The 20,131-nt window shown below is 40.4% G+C and overlaps 1 protein-coding gene across 3 annotated transcripts in view; it reads left to right on the plus strand.

Annotated features, from left to right (window-relative positions):
- The window catches only part of PPARG (peroxisome proliferator activated receptor gamma), a gene marked incomplete at its 5' end in the record, with an annotated part of 150,153 nt that overhangs the window by 105,517 nt on the left and 24,505 nt on the right, over window positions 1–20,131 (plus strand). For 2 of the 3 annotated variants that reach the window (XM_080675107.1, XM_080675106.1), the window contains 2 exons: window positions 2,047–2,185; window positions 14,953–15,152. In XM_080675107.1, coding sequence (XP_080531233.1) covers window positions 2,047–2,185; window positions 14,953–15,152 — 339 coding nt within the window. Of the gene's footprint in view, window positions 1–2,046; window positions 2,186–14,952; window positions 15,153–20,131 lie in introns of those variants that run through there. The other variant, XM_080675108.1, reaches the window with a different exon arrangement.

Raw genomic sequence — 20,131 nt, forward strand, 5'->3', positions numbered from 1 at the left:
CGAACCCCCAACCTGGGCATGTTCTCTGACTGGGAATCAAACCATGACCTCCTGGTTCATAGGTCGATGGTCAACCACTGAGCTATGCCAGCTGGGCTAGAATAGTTTTTATTATATACTCCAGGGTTCAGAATAAATTGTTCATATTTACCTTATAAAGTAAATGTTTAGCTTTTATAAATTTTTTTAAAATATAAAATGTTAAATATTTTATATTTTGTATATTTTCTAAACATAATATTATAAAATATTTATCTTATAAAATAAACACTGCTTATATTATATGAGTCAGATTTAATCCAGGGTTGGGCTTTTTTATTCAGCCCTAGCCAGTTTTGTTAAGTGGTTAGAGTGTCAGCCCATAGACTGAAGAGGCTCTGGTTCAGCTCTGATCAAGGGCACATACCTCAGTTGCAGGCTTGATCCTTGGCCCCAGTTGGGGTCCACGCATGCGGGAGATAACTAATCCATGTATCTCTCTCACATTGATGTTTCTATCTGTCTCTCCCTGTCCCTTTCACCCTCTCTAAAAATCAGTGGAAAAAAATATCCTCAGGTGAGGATTAACAACATATCTATACTAATAAAAGAGTAAGATGCAAATTGACTGTACCTTCATGACGCCCACCAGCCAATCAGGAATGAGTATGCAAATTAACCCAACAAAGATGGCGGGTTTAATTTGCATATGCAGGCGCTGAGCAGCTGGGGGCGGGTGGGACACTTGCGTCATTGCCATGGCAACGATGCAGGCGTTCCGCACCATCCCAGCCGCTCTAGGCCTCTGGGCAGCGTGGGAAGGTGGAAAGGCGGCTCCCGGCCAGAGCGAAAAGGCAGCTCCTGATTAGAATTTTTTTCAAGTTTTTCCAAAAAATATAAATATTGCAGTATTCAGTTAGTCTCAAATTGACATATTTTCTTTTTTAAGATAGCAGTCAATTTTCTGAGGATTTATATATTACTAGTAGCCCTGCGCACAAATCCGTGCGCCAGTAGCTCTCTGCAGGGCCTGGCCACTCTGCACCCACTGCCCAGAGGCTCTACAAGGCCCAGAGGCCCATCCTCGGCCAGGCGCAGAACGCTTGCCTCGTTGCCAGGGCAACAACACAAGCATTCCACGCCCTGGCCTGGCCAGAGGCCCATCCGCGGCTGGGCAAGGAACGCTTGCCTCATCGCTGGGGCAACAAGGCAAGTCTCCCTCCCCCCACCCCTTGGCCGCTCCATGCCCGCTGCCCAGAGGCCCTCCGTGGCCGGGATGGAATGCTTGCCCCGTCACCGCAGCGATGAAGCAAGCATTCTGCCAGGTCTCTCATGCTGTCCGCTCTCAGCAGCTGCCCCCCCGGGACTGGGGGACTGTGGTGGGGCTGAGAGAACTGGGCGCCACCATCTTGTGGCTATGGGCACCACCATTGTTGTGACAGAGTGACAGTTAATTTGCATATTACCCTTTTAGTAGATAGGATTTCTCATGTTATTTTCCACTATCTCTTTTTGTTTTCAGGCTACAATGATTATGGAACACACACATTTTCAACTGCATAAATAAATGAAACCAATTCTGCAGGAAATTATGCAACATAGAGAATTCCAAAAAATTATTCACATGTGGATTTTTATTGGCCCTGATAATGTATTAGGATGAAATGATTGTAACTTTGCCAAACTGCTTAGCACAATTATAAGGGCTTGGCATGCTGTTGGAATGGTTTGCAGAGAGACTGAACTGATTACATGGTGTTTTATTTGCATTACATTAAATCCAGAGCACTTCATAGAGCATGCTGAAATCCAAATGTAGAGCCAACATACATTGAATGACATTAGTTGGATGTGGTCATCTTCTAAGAGCTAAAACAAGACACTGGAAATCCTCTGGTTCTTTATTTTATAGCAAAGAAAATTCAGTTGCCTAAAGTCACCAGGGCCAGAACTGTGTGAAATACCCAGGCCAGTGTGCCTTTAGCCCTATGTTGCTGCTTCAGTGTATCACAAAGACTTAGAATTTGCTTCTTTTTTTTTTTTTTTTTTTTCATTATCTTTTTGCAGGGTTTCTTCCGGAGAACAATCAGATTGAAGCTTATTTATGATAGGTGTGATCTTAACTGTCGGATCCACAAGAAAAGTAGAAATAAATGTCAGTACTGTCGGTTTCAGAAATGCCTTGCTGTGGGGATGTCTCATAATGGTAAGTGAACACTTAGCACCACATACTTTATTATTCTCTTACTAGAAGCTCAGCACACAAAATCGTGCGGCCCTGCCCACCCAGGCAGCCTCACCGTGCTTACAGCCCCGCCTACCCATGCCGGTCTTTGGTTGTTACAGTGTTAGGGCCAACAGGCTTTTTATATATACAGATGGCTGCCAGATCAGAAGATATGAAGGCTGTTGAAGATGTGCACAGTTTTTCCACAGAATGCCAGATTTCAGAATATTGCATACTGACAAAGCATTTCTCATTTAAGTGTGAGTTTTTAAGCTGTTAATACAGAATCCTCTCTGGCTGGGCATCTGCCATGATGAGAGAAAAGATGTGAAAATCTAGGGAGGTGATGGAAATGACTATAGTTTTTTAAAACAACTGTAAGGATAATTGTGATTTTTTTATGTCGCTTTAATAGTATTAAAAACAATTATCCTTTACTTTTGTGTATCAGTAGTTTCTTTCTAATTTTCATGTAAGAAAATTTTGAATATGGAACTTTAGGTGGCTTCTCAGAATTTAGATGTGTGTTTTTTTCCTCTTCACTAGGCAAAGATGAGTGTAGGTATAGCAGTAGCTTTGACTTTGAGCAGCATACAAACTTGTGGATAAAGAAATATTTTAAAGTTCCACAAAACTTCAGTGTCCATAGAAACATAAGAGAATAACACTTTCTACTTTTTAAACTCATACCAAAAACCAAGCTTATGATTTAGAGTGTCTACCTAGCGGGGAGAATGTAGAAGACCTGAGAAGACCTTGTTTTCATGAACTTCAGAACTAACTCAGTAAAATCATGGAAGATAGGCCTGTTTGAAGAAATAGTTCTTGATTTCTATTTAGCTTTGAATGGTTACCTAGCTCACAAAAAATAAAAATTTTACATAATAATGTTACTATATTTTTCAAGTATTAGTTTTTTATTTAAACTCATTATGAGCTCAAGAAATGTAAAATGTCAAAGTGATCAAATTAAATTCAAAGTTTCATTTCATTGGCTATCCTGTTTTTTCTTTCTTTTGTCTTTATCTGATATCAAAACTGATCTGGTAAAAGGATAATCTTTAAGTCAGTCTTCAACTGTAAGAACTCCAAAGCATCTGTGAAAATTAAATTTTTGCTCCATCATGCTGATGTTTGGTTTTCACAGTGGAAATCATCAAGATGTTTGGACTCAATAATTGGTTGATACTTTACCCTTTCAAAATAGTTTACAAAGTTATATTTTTATCATTAATATTGGTTATTTGCTCTAAAGGCAAGACTGTGTTATACCTGACCAGTGTCGCTCAGTGGCTGAGCATCGACCCATGAACCAGGAAGTCACGGTTTGATTCCTAGTCAGGGCACATGCTGGGATTGTGGGCTCGATCCCCAGGGGGGCATGCAGGAAGCAGCCAATCAATGATTCTCTCCCATCACTGATGTTTCTATCTCCTTCTCCCTTCCTCTCTAAAATCAATAAAAACATTTAAAAAAAAAAAAAAAAAAGAATGTATTCTGAATAGATCTATTAGCTATAGCAGACAGGAAGAAAATTTGGTCTAACTTTCCTCAACAGTTAATCACATCTGCTGTATAGCAATATACAACTGCAGTCATTGATTGCCAAGTAATTTGCTGTTTTAATTCATCAATTTCCTTTTTATTTCAGACTTTATAAAACATAAGGGCATGTTTTCAAGTCATGGGTTGGATTTTAGGTGATGCAATCAAGTTGCAATAAACTTAATTTATCTTTATGAAAAAAAATCTCTGTTTTGAGATCATTATCCATAAAATTGCCTAGGAAAACATGCCAGTTCTGCTTTTAATTGTATTTCTTTTTTGTCCTTTAAAAAATTGTCATTTTACACATTGATATAAAATACACTTCCTATTGCTTGTACATATTCATGTAAAATATATCTTCCATTTCTTATTGTTTATAGGGCCAATGATATTTAAAGCCCAACCTATGTGTTATTGAGGGTATAATTTTCTCTTCCCAGAAAAATCAAAGAAAGCTATCATGAACTGAATAAGATTATCTTTGGACATCATATGACTTTTAAAACAAAAAGGAATTAAATATCATGGCATCAAAGGCTTATGCAGTTCAACACTTACAGGACTGCAAACATGACTTAGAAAATCCCTTCCCAGAGGTTTTTATGGTAATGTGTTTGCTGCACAGAGAAGAAAACAACCATTTGATCTAACACAAGAAGGGAAACTCAACAACTAGATTTTGATTAGTTTTGCCTGTTTTCCTGATGAAGGAAACATTTTCAAATACAAAGTTTTCTAGGAAATCTTAGTAACTATTTAAATTCATTGCTTTGGCCAATATGAGGCCAACAGTAATGAGGTTTCCATTCATATAAAATTCCTTTTTGTTATTGTTTCATGTGAATGAACCTCAATGTAATAATCCACCAACTTATCAAAAGAGGCTCCTTGTGTTATACCAAAATCAGCACCTTGCTGTTTTCAGAATGTACAAGAAGAGATGAACATCCCCCAAAGTAAATTTGCTCCATTCTGTGTTACTTTTATTTTTGCTCTTTGGTCTGTTTAGTCTATTCTATGCATTTAGCTTCCACGTTAGCTACCCACTCCCAGCTTCGAAGGAGGCTTCTGAAGTAACCTTCAAGGACCTAAGAACCCTGGGAAGTGTTGTTCGAAAATCGCTGAAATCAGTGATTGCTAAGTTCCTTCAACTTTGAAAATTCTATGATACTACGTAAGTCAAGCAACCTGCCTCACTGAATTTTTCACTTTTCAATTAAGCTATTCTGTATCTTATCGACAATGTCACAGTCTTCCTAAATATTTAGGCAACTGGTACCTGTCAATTGCCTGAGTTTAAAGGTTTTCATCTATATGCTTTGGTACCATAAAAATATAATTCATATGCCTGACTCAGGTCTTCTGTATGTTCCAATCAATTGCTCAGTAACTTAGGGCAATACATTTGATGATTGCATAATGATGTAGCCCCAAAGTACAAATTCAAAGCAGTCCAGACTAAAGAACGTATGAATGGTATGGTTGGATAATAGTATATGGTTTCACCTGAAGATAGAACCTGTATTTTGATTGTAGAAGGGCATGATTTCAGCATTCTTCTAACTGGAAACCTAGTTGTTTCTCAAATACCCATTTTCAGCACTGGATGGAAAAAGCACCCAGTTGTTAGGCTGAGGCGCTTTGGGAACAAATTTTTTGTTTTTCTGTAATTACCAAAATAAACACATGTTGCCATGATTTTGGTCATTTAATAATCCATAAGTTTTAGACCATGGGCTGATTGCTCCAAAGTTTTCCTGAATTGTCTCAAGCATAATCATTTCAATACCTTGTCCAGACACCTTTAGAGGAAGGCTCCAAATGCAAGTAAAGCATAAATAAAGAGGCAACTTCCTGGGCTACCCAGAATTAACTTACTAAGGTGTTATTGCATCAGCTACTATTTGTTTTATATTTTGAGTTAGTGAAGCTGGTATCTACAGAGTCTTGATAAAAATACTCTCATAGATTAAGGTTCCTTCTTCAGTCAATGGGCACTCACACATTTTTATAGATTTTCGAAGTATAATGTTTGTTTCAAGTTCTGCTGTCAAAATCTTTGACATTAATCATATTTTTAAATGTTCCCTCTTTATTTTTAATGAGATAATTTAGTCATTAAGAATTTCGACTAGTCAATATTTCATATTCAGAGCTGCTTTTCATGTATGAAGTAAATAATAAAATGATAAGTGTTGGCTCTGCATTTAAAAAATAATCTGATGTAGAAAAGAACTGACTTATGTTACTTGAGTCATTCATCTAGGTTTTACCCTGTACCAGTGGTCGGCAAACCGTGGCTCATGAGCCACATGCAGCTCTTTGGCCCCTTGAGTGTGGCTCTTCCACAAAATACCACGGCCCAGGCGAGTCTATTTTGAAGAAGTGGCGTTAGAAGAAGTTTAAGTTTAAAAAATTTGGCTCTCAAAAGAAATTTCAATCGTTGTACTGTTGATATTTGGCTCTGTTGACTAATGAGTGTGCCGACCACTGTCCTGTACCATTGAGATTTGACTAAAAATTATGCTTTGCATATATATAAAAATTAGTGAAACCTTAGCTTTGCTGATTAGGATGTCCTATTATGTAAATAAAGGGGTTTTTCTTCTATTTAAAACAAAAAGCTGACAACTAAAAAATAATTTCTCAGTGGCTTCATAAAAATTCAGAAAATGGTTTTGCAGATATTTGTGGCACTCAGCATTTTTAAGATACTTCCCTCATTCCTTATAAACAGAAGCTCTAGAGTATATTGCAAAAAAAAAAGAAAATCTCAATGGCAAATAAATTTAAACTTCAACACGTTACTCTTTCTTTTCTTTAGTCTTCTTTGTGGTGTAAATTACCCAAATGTTAACTTTTAGGGAAATATAACAAAGTAAAAAGTCCTAACGCATAGGGCAGCTATGTTACTCAAACCTGCATGGCCTTCATGATTACCCACTATCGAGCCTCCACCACCGTATCCCACTGCTGCTCTTTTTCACTTACATTTCAGGCAAACTGTGTTCTTTGTTGTTCCTGGAAAATGCTTGTGGGCCTCTGTGTATTACGTCCTTTGGTTCCCTATCAAATTCTATCTGGCATTCAAGGCCCAGTTCAAATGGCTTCTCTTCCATAAGACTTTTAATTTCCCATTCTTCCTCTTCTCTTATTTTATAACTTTCTCTGACACCACATTGTGCCTTATAAAAGCAACAGAGTGATCATATCTATGTTACCAAAAACCAAACTATTATAGACAGCAGTAAAAAGGATCAATGAAAGGGGGAGCAAATCAGGGAAGTTTATCAGAACACCAATGCAAAATTATGAACTAAGACATTGGGATGGGTAAGAAAAAATGGAATTGAGAGAAATATCAGAGCAATGACCAATGAATACAAATGTCTGCAGGGAGAGAAGCTGTTGAGATTATTCGAGGTATCTAGTTTGGTGATAGAATGAACTAACCAAGAAAGAAAAAACAGAAAGAGGAGATAGTTTGGACGGAGAAAATGAAAAGTTCAGTTTTATGTTGTAGTTGAAATGCTTTTGGGATATCCAACATCCACATATAAAGGAATCTAGAAGGAAGTGAAAAATAAGGATCCAGATCTCAGAAAAGAGAAGGCAGAAGCCCAGCCAGCATGGCTCAGTAGTTGAGTGTAGACCCATGAACCAAGGGGTCACAGTTTGATTCCCAGTCAGGGTACATGCCCAGGTTGCGTGCTTGATCACCAGTGTGGGGTGTGCAGGAGGCAGCCAATCAATACTTCTTCCATATCATTGATGTTTCTCTCTCTCTCTCTCCCTCTACCTTCTTCTCTGAAATCAATAAAAAATTTTTTTAAAAAAGAGAGAGAAGGCAGGAGTCATTGGCACATTCTGTGTTAGAGAGAAGATCAAACTAGAAAGAATAGAATATAAGTGAAGGAAGGAGGTCTGGAAAATAGCAGGCAGAAAGAGGAGAACCAGAAAACCAGAAACCAGCATGAGAAATTTTTTCAATATCAATGGTATTAAAAGCTGGGAGACTGCTGGAGAGAGCAAGTAGAAGGAGAACTTAGAAGAGGCCCCTAGATCTGACTGTGAAAAAAAGAATTAGGGACTTAAAGAGCAAAGTTTTGGTCAATGTAAATGAAGCAAAAGCTAGATTTACAGTGAATTGGGAAGTAAATAAATAGCAAGTGACAAATGCAGATGGAGAGGAAAGACCACTCTTTCAATAACTTCAGTGGTGGAGGAAAAATAGCATAAAGGGGAGGTGCACTAGGGTCAGAACTTTAAACATCTGCTTCAGTGGAAAGGAAGGAGCTATTAAAAAGGGGTACATGAGGGAAAGAATAATCTGTGTATATTTAGAATCATCTTGCCACGCCTTCCCCACCCAATCCAGTTTGCCAACTACAGTGTCTTGCATCAAACAAGTACTCAATGAATGAATTCAATGATGTCAAGTAAGACTTAGGGAATCCGAGATTGAATCAGAAGGTAAGGCAGTAATGTTTTGTTCATCTCTACTTTGGAAAGAAACCTAAGCAAATGTTTAAATGTTCTCTACAAATAGTTTGAAAAATGTTACCCCCACATAAAAATAACTTAATACTGGTATTCAGGCTGCTCTTTGTTTTACTTCAGAGTAGCTAGAAAATTATAGTTATTAGATTGCCAAATTCTGCAAAACCTCAAAATGCACAAGGTGTTTGTTTTGGGGGGTTTTTTTCCTCAAGAAAAAGAGGTGGAAAAACATAACTTACTTGGCAATAGCTGTATGAAAAGCAATAATGTTGTGTAAGTCTTACTTACATGATAAGGCTTTTGCAAAATAAACATGTTAAAAGTGGGGAAACTGACCCTGACACATAACCTTACTAATAATTATCAAAAACCTGATATCATTGCAAATTCACCCCTTACATATTGAAAGACAAAAATATTTTAATAAAACTTAAATTATTTCATTCTTCAATCTTTTTTATTTACTTTGAAAATCTGTTTTAATTAATCTTTGTAATTAAGTGGCATTTGTCATTGATGCTCCTACAATTAGGTAGGTGTTTTTAAAACGTCATTAATTGTCAGTAAGAAACATCCATTGTCTCTAAGATTCAAAGAGCAGGATATCTAAATATTCCATGTGCTTGGTGTTTGTGTGTTCAGTTAATCAGTGCTAAATACACAATGCTGAATCTGTCATATGCTAGTAGTGAGCTCCATTCAGTTCAGTAAAAATGTATTACATAAAGGTATGCTAATTTACTTTCACTAGAAATTAATGAGTCTCTACCAAACCTATTCTTCCTGAGGTGTGTATAGTAGTTCTGATATTGAAAAATTTTTTTAAAGTAAGATAATGAATTCTCTGTAGGTGATCAATTATCCCAAAAATTACACTGAATGCCAGTATCCTGGAAATTGCTCTTTGTGACATATGCTAGGTCTGTAGAACAGACACAATGTGCCCCCTTTTTTTTCAGGGCCTCAAGGACTAAACAAATATTGCTTTAAAAAGAAGAGACCATAGCATATTCCCCAGTACTATGTCATTGATGTTGGTAGAATTTTATAGCTAAATTTAGAGCAAAAGGAAGAATTTTTTAGAGATCTTCTTTTCCAAGTCTTTCATTCTATAGATAAGGCAATTGAAGACCCAAGGAGTTAAGTCACTTAGATAGATTTTTCACTTCCTAAAACTAGGAAGTAGACATCCTGACTACCTCAAGGCCGTGCTAATTCCATTGCCTTCCAGAGAGGCCAAAAATTCTCACTCTGACTCATGGAGCATTTCCTTAACTTTTTAAAAAATTACTTTTATTGATTCTTAGAGAGGGAGGGAGAGAGAGAGGGAGACATCTATGTGAGAGCATAACACTCTCCAGGTCTTTCATGCTATTGCAAAGGTAAATGTACCACAGCTTTTTTTTATCTACTCATCTACTAATGGGTACTTGGGCTGCTTCCAAATCTTGGCTATTGTAAATAACATTGCAATGAACATCAGGATGCAAAAATTCACATTTAATTTAGATTGTAGCAAAGGCTTTCTCTTTAATATCTCCTAATTCTAAAATGATTTTTAAAAGTTATTTTTGTCTATTTTGTTAGGTTATGGAAAAGCAGGACTAGCAAATGTAATAAGTGACTATCTTTGGCTGTTTGTTTATTTTAAATTAACTTTTTGGATTACCTATTGGGAAAATAGTGCTTTCCTAGGTGTGTAAACTTTTATTTATATATACATGTAGAGAGAGTTTATTACCTGTGAAAATGTAACCAGAGCTTAGACATTCAATACTTATTCATTGAGTGAAAAGACAGTATTGTGTGTTCTGTTAAATAGCTAAAGTTATAGAGTAAAAGATTGTTGGTGATTCTATATAACCTCTATTTCGTAACAAAACTGATTTTTCTCAAGAGCTACTGATGAACAAGAAATAAATAGTACAAGGAAGCAAATTATTAGACTGGCTCCACAGAGAAGGATTTTGAAGGAATCTGCTATGTCATATTTTTGTGGGGGTTTTATTCCATCTTATTTCAAAATATATTATACTAGAGGCCGGTACACGGATTTGTGCACCAGTAGGGTCCCTTGGCCTGGCCTTCAGGGATTAGCTCTTCGACATCCCCTGAGGGGTCCCAGATTGCAAGAGGGCAAAGGCCAGGCCAAAGGACCCCAACGGTGCACGATCCAGGCCAGGGAGGGACTGTGGGAGGGCTCCAGGGCATGTCTGGCCCATGTCACCCAATCCTGATCAGCTGGACCCCAGCAGAAAGCTTACCTACTCGTTGGAGCATCTGCCCCCTGGTGGTCAGTGCGTGTCATAGCAACTGGTCAAACGATCGAATGGTCGGAGGGACACTTAGTATATTAGGCTTATAGATAGATAGATAGATAGATAGATAGATAGATAGATAGATAGATAAGGACTTAACAAGTGTCAGACATTATATTAAGTGCTGAGGATAAAATAATGAGCAACATTCCTGCCTTTGTTGAGATTATATAGCAGGGGAGAAAAGAAAACATTACAGATAATTATTTTGATCAATGCTATTCAAGAGAATACAATAAGTGATGAGGTTATATCCTGAGGGACCTAAAGATCAGGCCAGAGGGTTGTGGAGACTGAGATAAGAATGAGCAACTGTTCATTGCCCATCCCTGTGGAACTAAAAAGAAAGAGAGCAGGGGAAAGGGAGTAGAGAGACAAGATTTTTTACCAGAAAATATGGCAATTTGAAGGGGTCATGTGCAGAGAGTATATTATCAAATGGATACAGGCTAATTTAATTTAAAGGGCTCCAAACTGAGAAGTAAGATTCTCTTCCCTTCTAACTCAGAGGTCCCTAAGGAGGCCCCTACAACACAATAGTTGTATTAGTTGGTTATAAAACTTAGTTAGGGTCAACTGAAATGAACTTATGAATTTGAGGCTCAAGGGTGCAAAGCAGTCTCTTCTCTAGCAAATCCAAAATAAAATTCACTAAGTAACCAGATGGAAATGTGTTCATGTGCTTCTATGTCTATGGTAGAAATGCTACCTTTAGCATAATAACATAAAGCAAGGTACCACCACTTATTCATTCCTGTATTCACAGCTATTGACTGAGCACCAGTAAGTGGTAGAGATATAAATTAGTCTCTGCCCTCAAGGAGCTTATAGTCAACGGAAGGAGACTGTCTAAAAACACATCTCTATGATAGCCATATGATAAGTGTAATAGTAGAGCTTTGCACAGAGTAATATTGGATATAATATCCAAATGTCCTTATGATAGGAAAATGCAGGGAGTGCAGTCCTTAGTATAAGAAAATGCAGAGTCCCAAGTGTGGCCCCAAACTAGCATTAGTCAAAATAATATTTTTCATATGATCCAGCAATTCCACTTCTAGGTATTTATCTAGGGGGAAAAAAAAGAATTCAAAAAGGTATCTGCACTCCCATATTCATTGCAGCAGCATCCTAATACATAAAAAGCCAGGAGGCGTCACGACTGAAACAACCAACGGACAACCAAACAGCTGGCTGCGTGGGGTGACCAGGCTTGCAGGGGGGTTAGTGAGGGATGACCAAATGACTGAACAGCAGGCTGCATGGGTGACCAGGCCGGCAGGGGCGGCACTTGGGGGCAACCAGGCCGGCGGGGGGGGAGGGCAGTTGGGGCGGCCAGGCAGGCAGGGGGGCAAGTTAGGGGTGACCAGGCCAGCAGGGGGGCAGTAAGGGGCGACCAGGCCAGCGTGGGAGGTCAGGGGCGACCAGGCCAGCAGAGGGGGGCATTTGGGGGTGACCAGGTCACCGGGGCGGGGGGGCCGTAAGGGGCAACAAGGGCAGCAGGGGGGGCAGTTGGGGGTGACCAGGCAGGCAGGCATGTGAGCAGTTAGGAGCCAGCAGTCCCAGATTGTGAGAGGAATGTCCGACTGCTGGTTTAGGCCTGATCCCTGGGATTGGACCTAAACTGATGCTCAGACATCCCCTGAGGGGTCCCGGATTGGACAAGGTGCAGGCTGGGCTGAGGGGACCCTGCATGAATTTTGTGCACCGAGCCTCTAGTCCTATCTAATAAAAGAGTAATATGCAAATCAACCATCACTCTGCTACACCCACAAACCACGCCCACAAGCCAATCAGGAGCAAATATGCAAATAAACCCAACCAAGATGGCTATGGCCACAGAGAGCAGGAGGGAGGCTTGGGTTTCCCTGGCAACAGAGGAAACCAAGCTTTCCGCCTGCCCTTGCCGGCCTAGGCCTCCACTCAAGGCTACAAAGTTTCAATGATAGAAGATACATAAACCCAAACAGAAATGGCGGCAGCCACGGAGCTGGAAAGAGCAGGAGGCTACGGTTGCCCCTGGCAATGGAGGAAGCCAAGCTTTCCGCACACCCTGGCCAGCCCAGGCCTTCGCTTAAGGTTACAAAGTTTCAATTATAGAAGATACATAAATCCCAGTAGAAAGGGCTGCCACCATGGAGCAAGCAGAAGGCTTGGCTCCGCTCCAGGCTACAAAGTTTCAATTGTAGAAGATAGATAAACCCCAGATACCAGGGCCTCTGCTTGGGTCGCCAGAGGGCATGGCCGGCCTGCAAACCACCACAGGCACCTCGCCCAGGCTGCCCCACTCTCCAAGGGAATCCCCACCCTGATCCGGACACCCTTCAGGGCAAACCAGCTGGCCCCCACCCATGCACCAGGCCTCTATCCTATCTAATAAAAGGATAATATGCAAACTGACCATCATTCCAACACACAAGGTGGCTGCCCCAATGTGGTCAAAGATCCTGCCCCCATGTGGACACAAGATGGCCACCACAAGATGGCCAGCAGGGGAGGGCAGTTGGGAGGGACCAGGGCTGCAAGGGAGGGCAGTTGTGGCCTATCAGGCCAGCAGGGGAGGGCAGTTAGGGGTGACCAGGCCAGCAGAGGAGGGAAGTTGGGGGTGACTGGGTCTGCAGGGAAGGGCAGTTGCGGGGGACTCAGGCCTGCAGGGGAGAGCAGTTGTGGGGGAACCAGGCCTGCCGGGGAGGGCAGTTAGGGGCAAACAGGCTGGCAGGGGAGCAGTTAGGCATCAATCAGGCTGGCAGGGGAGTGGTTAGGGGGTGATAAGGTTGGCAGGCAGAAGTGGTTAGGGGCAATCAGGAAGGCAGGCAGGCGAGCAGTTGGGAGCCAGCAGTCCTGGATTGTGAGAGGGATGTCCGACTGCCCATTTAGGCCCCATCCCACCGGGACATCCCTCGAGGGGTCCCAGATTAGAGAGGGTGCAGTCTGGGCTGAGGGACACACACCCCCGTGCACGAATTTCGTGCACTGGGCCTCTAGTTATTTATAATAGCCAAGACTATGGAAACCACATAAGTGTCCATGTATGGATGAAGGGATAAAGAAAATATGATATGTGTACAAAATGGAACATTATTCAGCCATATAAAAGAAGGAAATCTTGCCCTGGCCGGTTTGGCTCAGTGGATGGAGCGTCGGCCTGCGGACTCAAGGGTCCCGGGTTTGATTCCAGTCAGGGGCATGTGACTTGGTTGCGGACACATCCCCGGTGGGGGGTGTGCAGGAGGCAGCTGGTTGATGTTTCTCTCTCATCGATGTTTCTGGCTCTCTCCCTCTCCCTTCCTCTCGGTAAAAAATCAATAAAATTTTTTTTTTTTTTTAAAGAAGGAAATCTTGCTATTTGTGACAATATAGATGGACCTTGAGGGCATTATGCTAAGTGAAATAACTCAGACAGAGGAAGACAAATACCATATGATCTCACAGATAATATTGGTAAGGAGGAAGAAAAATATAGTTGAGTTGAAAGAGATATTTTTTCCCCAACCTAAAACTTATAAACCTCTTTTAACTGTTCCTCTTTGCCTTTCTTTCTTCAGTTTTTTTCTTTTTTCACTCTTCTCACCCAAGAAGCCAAATGTTAAAGAAATTGTCTTTTTGATAAGCATCATTAAATGATAATTCTGGAGAGTCAGGGGGATAATTATGGCTTCTCTCCACTAAATATAAAAATACTCTCTTGCCTTATAACAAAGAAAGCGCCATCCATTTTTATTTATAACAGGGACAAAACAGATAGTACAGACTCCCTGTGAACAAAACCTGTGTCTGTTCGACTTTGAACTCTGTACAATTCCTTCCTTTCATTTGTGAAACATCTGGATCTTTTAGCACCTTGCTTATGTGCATAAAAAGACATTGCCCCTGGCCTTCAGGATATTGTTCCAGAGTGGGAACAATATGTAAAATAAATAAAGTACCGTGTGGAATTGCTATCATTGAAGTATTTACTAGGAGCTGTTGGAGTACAGGGGAAGGAATAATAAACTCTGCTTGAAGAAATCAGAGAAAGCCTCACAAAGAAAGTAACATTTGAACTGGGTCTTAAAGGGATGAGTAGGAGCTGGCTCTCAATTATTTGTCAGCAAATATACTTTCCTTTCTTTGCTGAACGCCTAGATTCTTTCACCTTCCCGGCAAGGTCGTGCATTACTTTTTCAAATTAAAGAAATGAACAATTTAATTTTTACTGATAGCCTGTGCTTTGCTGTGAAATAAAATCATGAGCAAAGTTGTAGATAGAAACCAAGACTTGAGATTGCTGGAGGGGAGAAGGGGCTTTTACTCTGTGGGCACTACGGCTGTGGGAGAACAGTGTGCATGAAGAGGAGCAATATTTCAATGATTCATTCTGTCATTTCTCTTCCTCTATAGCCATCAGGTTTGGGCGGATGCCACAAGCCGAGAAGGAGAAGCTGTTGGCAGAGATCTCCAGTGATATCGACCAGCTGAACCCAGAGTCTGCTGATCTCCGGGCCCTGGCAAAACATTTGTATGACTCATACATAAAGTCCTTCCCGCTGACCAAAGCAAAGGCGAGGGCCATCTTGACAGGAAAGACAACAGATAAATCAGTTAGTTCTCTTCTACCCTCTTGATTTGGGGTGGCTGGGTTTATTGTTGTTGTTGTTGTTTCCTTTGAGGAAATGATTAACCATGTTACACACACACATGCAGAGTACTGTTCATCTGTTGGCTGTTACATATTGTAGGCTGAGTCTGAAGCACAGAAAAGGAAATGTCTTCAGATAGGATAAGTAAACATTACTTTGAAAAGGGAAAAAGTCCTTCAAATTCTCCTACTAAATTCTTTGAGAAAGTATAAGAATATGCGAGTCAGCTTAACTTTAATGTATGAACTCAAGCCCCATTCACCCCACCACCCTCTTTCAGGATCCAACTACGTTCATTCACACAGGCCTGCTTTCCGGACCTAGCTTTTGAAAAGGTACTCAGTCTCATTATTTTACCTTTTAGGAAACCCATTAGAGTTACCCCTTATGAAGTTCCAAATTGGGCATAAAAATACATTCCAGATATTACCTTTCTTTCCTTGTAGCACTCTATTAATAATTCCTGGATAATTCGAAGCTTTTTCCTTTTATTATGTGTATGAATTGTATCTCCTGTTAGGCTCTGAGCTGCCTGAGCTATGCCAGTGGAGAATCTAGTGAATTCTCAATCATCTGCAAGCTCATTGATTACCACTGTTTAAAAAACCCAAAATGGATCAGAATTGTTATTGAGTCAATCTTTCCAAAAAGCAGAACTCTTCCTTGATAGGAAGCTGAGAAAGCACAACATGGAATCATATTAAAACAAAATCTACACTAATAAAAGAGTAAGATGCAAATTGACCGTACCTTCACAATGCTCACCAACCAATCAGGAGTGAGTATGCAAATTAACCCAACAAAGATGGTGGGTTAATTTGCAGGTGCTGAGCGGCCGGGGGCAGGTCGGGATGCTTGCATCATCACCATGGCGATGACGCAGGTGTTCCGCACCACCCCAGCCGCTCCAGGCCTCTGGGCAGCGTGGGAAGGTGGAAAGACGGCTCTGGGCCCAAGCGAAAAGGTGGCTCCAGCCGGAGCAAAGGTGGTGCCGGCAGCCAGGGGAAGGAAGGCCCATTCTTTCACAAAACTTCGTGCATCAGGCCTCTAATATAACTATAACTGGCCCTAGCCGCTTTGGCTCAGCAGATAGAGCGTCGGCCTGTGGACTGATGGATCCCAGGTTCGATTTGTGTCAAGGGCACATATCTCAGTTTCAGGCTTGATCCCCGGCTCTGGTCAGGGTGCATGCAGGAGGCAACTAATCGATGTGTCTCTCTCACATCAATGTTTCTGTCTGTCTCTCCCCCTCCCTTCCACTTTCTCTAAAAACACATAGTAAAATATCCTTGGGTGATGACTAACCAAAAAATATATATATATATCACACTATACCTGAATTCTAGTCCCAATTCTGCCATCAGCTTACAGATCTCAGTTTACACAAGCAGGTATAACTTTGATTGTAATGTCTGCAGCATGTTCTTAAAGTAGTAAGCCACAGAACACATTCAGAAGATACCATCCCAGCCCTTGATAGCCCTTTTATGCTATTGTTTATTTTCAAATAAACATCTCCAAGAGAGGTATGCAATTACTTGACATATATGGGCAACATTTTCCCCACACAGTTATATTTTTGGGAAAATCTGATTACCATTTAATGTATTTTTATAATGATCTCAAGGTGTTTTTCTTTTTCTTTTAGCTAAACCATAAGAGTAGAATTAGCTAATAGAAAAAGAAAACTCCTATGGGATATTGCCATATAAAGAGCCAAATGCTGAGAAGGACAATGAGCTTTCTGACTGCAAGAGCGGTCATTGATACCTTAGCAGTATTATACCTGTTTCCAGTTCTTTACAGTTTCAAAAGCCTTTTTTTAAGATTCTTTATTGATTTTTAGAGAGAGCTGAAGGCAGAGGGAGAGAGAGAGAGAGAAACATCGATGTGAGAATGATACATCAATCCATTGCCTCCTGTCGGGGATCGAGCCTGCAACATGGGCATGTATCTGAATCAGAAATTGAACCAGCAACCTTCCTGAGCATGGGAAGATGCCCAACTGACTGAGCTATACCCGCCAGGGCTCAAAAAAATCTTACACATTCATATGTTCAAGACACATGACGATCTTATGGCTCCTATTATTACCCTCTCAAAAATGAGGAAATTGATGGTTAAACATTTTGCCCTGAGTTCACACAGCAATGCAGGCCTTCTGACTATTACTTCAGTACATTCTGAGCATGACATTCCCTCATGGAAGCTAGTCTTTCCTATTAGCTAGCAATGAGCAGTTGACACTAGGAAAGTTTTACCTTGGGAAAACATTCTGAGTTATGAGTTGTTTTTATCAATTTTTAGAACAGCAAGAACTTTCCACTCTGTTCTGCTATCCTAGTATATTCACAGTCAGGAAATTTTCCTTGTGCTGTATTGTTCTTCTGAATTATAGTGATTAGGACTGTCTTCTGCAGACTTTTGATGAGAGCATAGGATAGGGACATGGAGGCTGGGAGCCCCAGAACTGGAAAAGGAGTGATAACAGGGAAAGAGCCCTGAAACAGTTTACTCCACCGCTTTGCCTCAAGCCATTTAGTTTCCAGGAACTGCTTTCTCACCTTTTCTTTATCTCTCTGTCCAGGCTTGCATCCCTGCTAGAAAGCCTGGAAGTACCTGGAAGCTAGGAGGGAAGGCAGTTTAAGAAAATTTCCCCCAGTAGTCAAGAATTTAGTTACTCTACCAGTGGCCAGCGCACTCTTCTCTGTGTTACTGAGGGGCACAGAGCCCAATCCACTGTAAATCGCTTTAAAACCTCATGCCAATTGACTCTTTGGCTCCAAATCTTTGAGTTAAAAAATAAGATAACGGCCAGCTTTTTATGAGATAAGTAGTTATTAAGCTATTTTAAGGGAAAGGGCGGCAAAATGCTTGATTATAGGTTTTTCAAGTTCAGAGGTCCAATGTTTGTCATTTTTCCCCCTATAGTAACTGTGACTGTGCTTTGCCCATAATATTTACTCAGGATGTATTTGCTTAATTGAATTAAAAACTGTCACCTATGCCCTTTGAAATTCTGGACTTTCAACAGAGGGCCTCTAACTAACCTAATGTTTGCTCACCAAACTGGACATCATTAATGATCTGGATAGAGGCAGAATTGCCTCTTAGGGTCTGGAGAGAGAGACTGGGCCAAATTAAAATAATCTATCCCCTGATTACACAAAACTGAAATAGAATTGTTTGGCTCTCTTTTCTCCTTAACTTGCAAAATCAAATTAAACACTGGTGGAAAGAAATAGTTCAGAGAGGAATATGGGAGAGGGAAAAAAATCCAAAATGTGATTTCCAATGTGACTAGAGATTTGTTTTTTCTCTTACATGGTCATGTTATTCATTTGATAGCATCTTTCTCAGGGGTGTTATGTTATCTCTTGGCCAAGACTTATGAAAGTTAAGATTTGAATTGATTGGAAACGTTTTTGCAGAAGTATGGACTCTTGAGAGAGTGGAGGTTGTGAAAAAGTGTCTATGGCGGGTGCAGTTTGGGTCTCATTATACACCCTGCTTGAACTGATGTCACTAGTGTTGGTAAGGCCAAGTCTGGGATGGGCTGCTCAGTATAGTGGATGACTAGTTACCAAGAACCTTTGGAAAAGGAAATGGCTTCCTTGAAGAGGCCATTCTTTAAATTTATCTTACTGCTCAATTTAACCTTTGCTTATTCTGTCATTTATGGCATGCCTGCTAATCTTTCCTCTCAAGCCCAGCAACAACATTTGCCTGCAGGCTTCTCCCTTGCCAACTTAACTTCCTTCTGCTGTATCTTATTCCCTGCTGCTATTTTCACCTTTCAAAACATATAAATGGACAGATAAATTCAATGTTCCTGCTCCCCTCTTATCTTTTTAACTTTGACACCATATCTTTGGGATATTCTGTACCTTTCATTTCATGCCTAAAAAAATAATGCCTGGGAATTTTCGGCTCAGGATTAGGAAGAGATGGAATATGGAATCACTAAATATGGATCACAGGAGAATTTTAGGAGCAATGAGCCTTTGAGCCCCCCTCAAATAGGAATGGCACTGACTCTCCCACAGGCTCTTTTCCCTTCAGTGGCTTGTTCCAGCCCAGGCCCTTATTTAAGAGAGCCTACTGAACCCTGTAACTATGAATATGCTAGAACTGGGGTGCTTAATTTCCTGAAGGCAATTTGAGAACTGAATGGACTTTGGAAGTTCCCAGTGTGTGACCATTACCCTGATGTGATGATCACACTGGGTGCATCATTGTCACATGATCTCATGTTTGTTGATGAAAATAAACACAGAGTGGTTTTCAAGAACTATTTTCAATGCCATGGTTTGTCATAAAGCAATAAATATAAAAAGCTTTGGTGTGCCTGCCAACTTTTCCCTCCATATCTGAGGATGGTGAGGCCCTGGCTGCACTCTATCTGCAAGTAAGGATAAAACTTGTTATTTGTACTATATTGGACTTTGCATCCCAAATCATCACATTGCTCATGATAAGGTACATGTGGAGTCACTGTTTTTGTAATTGCAAGAGCAAAACAGTGCCATTGTGAAAAGGGTTTCTCTAAATAGTATATGTAATATGAAACTACTAATGAATAAAAATAATGTAGAAATGTAAACTTTTGTGAAAATAGTCTGTACCCTTTAAATTCTCTCATTCTAAAATTTACAGTGTCCATCACATCTAATAACTCAAACTATTGGAAAGATATCTATACTTTTAAATCCTACACTTACAGCTGAACAAAGGGTGGTCTCTTTCCCCTTTATCTGTGGAAAAGCTTGAGTGAGCCAGAACTTGCTCTCCTGAGGAGGAAGATAACAGACAAATCCTCAGAGAAAAGAGACCATGGAACCCCAGTATAAATAAAGAGCAGAATAGTCATGCTGTTTCCTTTCAATGGCTACTAAAGAACTGTGCTCCTGGGATCATTAATTCATATATTAATATTAATA

Source organism: Plecotus auritus (assembly GCF_963455305.1).
Source record: "Plecotus auritus genome assembly, chromosome: 6".
Classification (NCBI taxonomy): Eukaryota; Metazoa; Chordata; class Mammalia; order Chiroptera; family Vespertilionidae; genus Plecotus; species Plecotus auritus.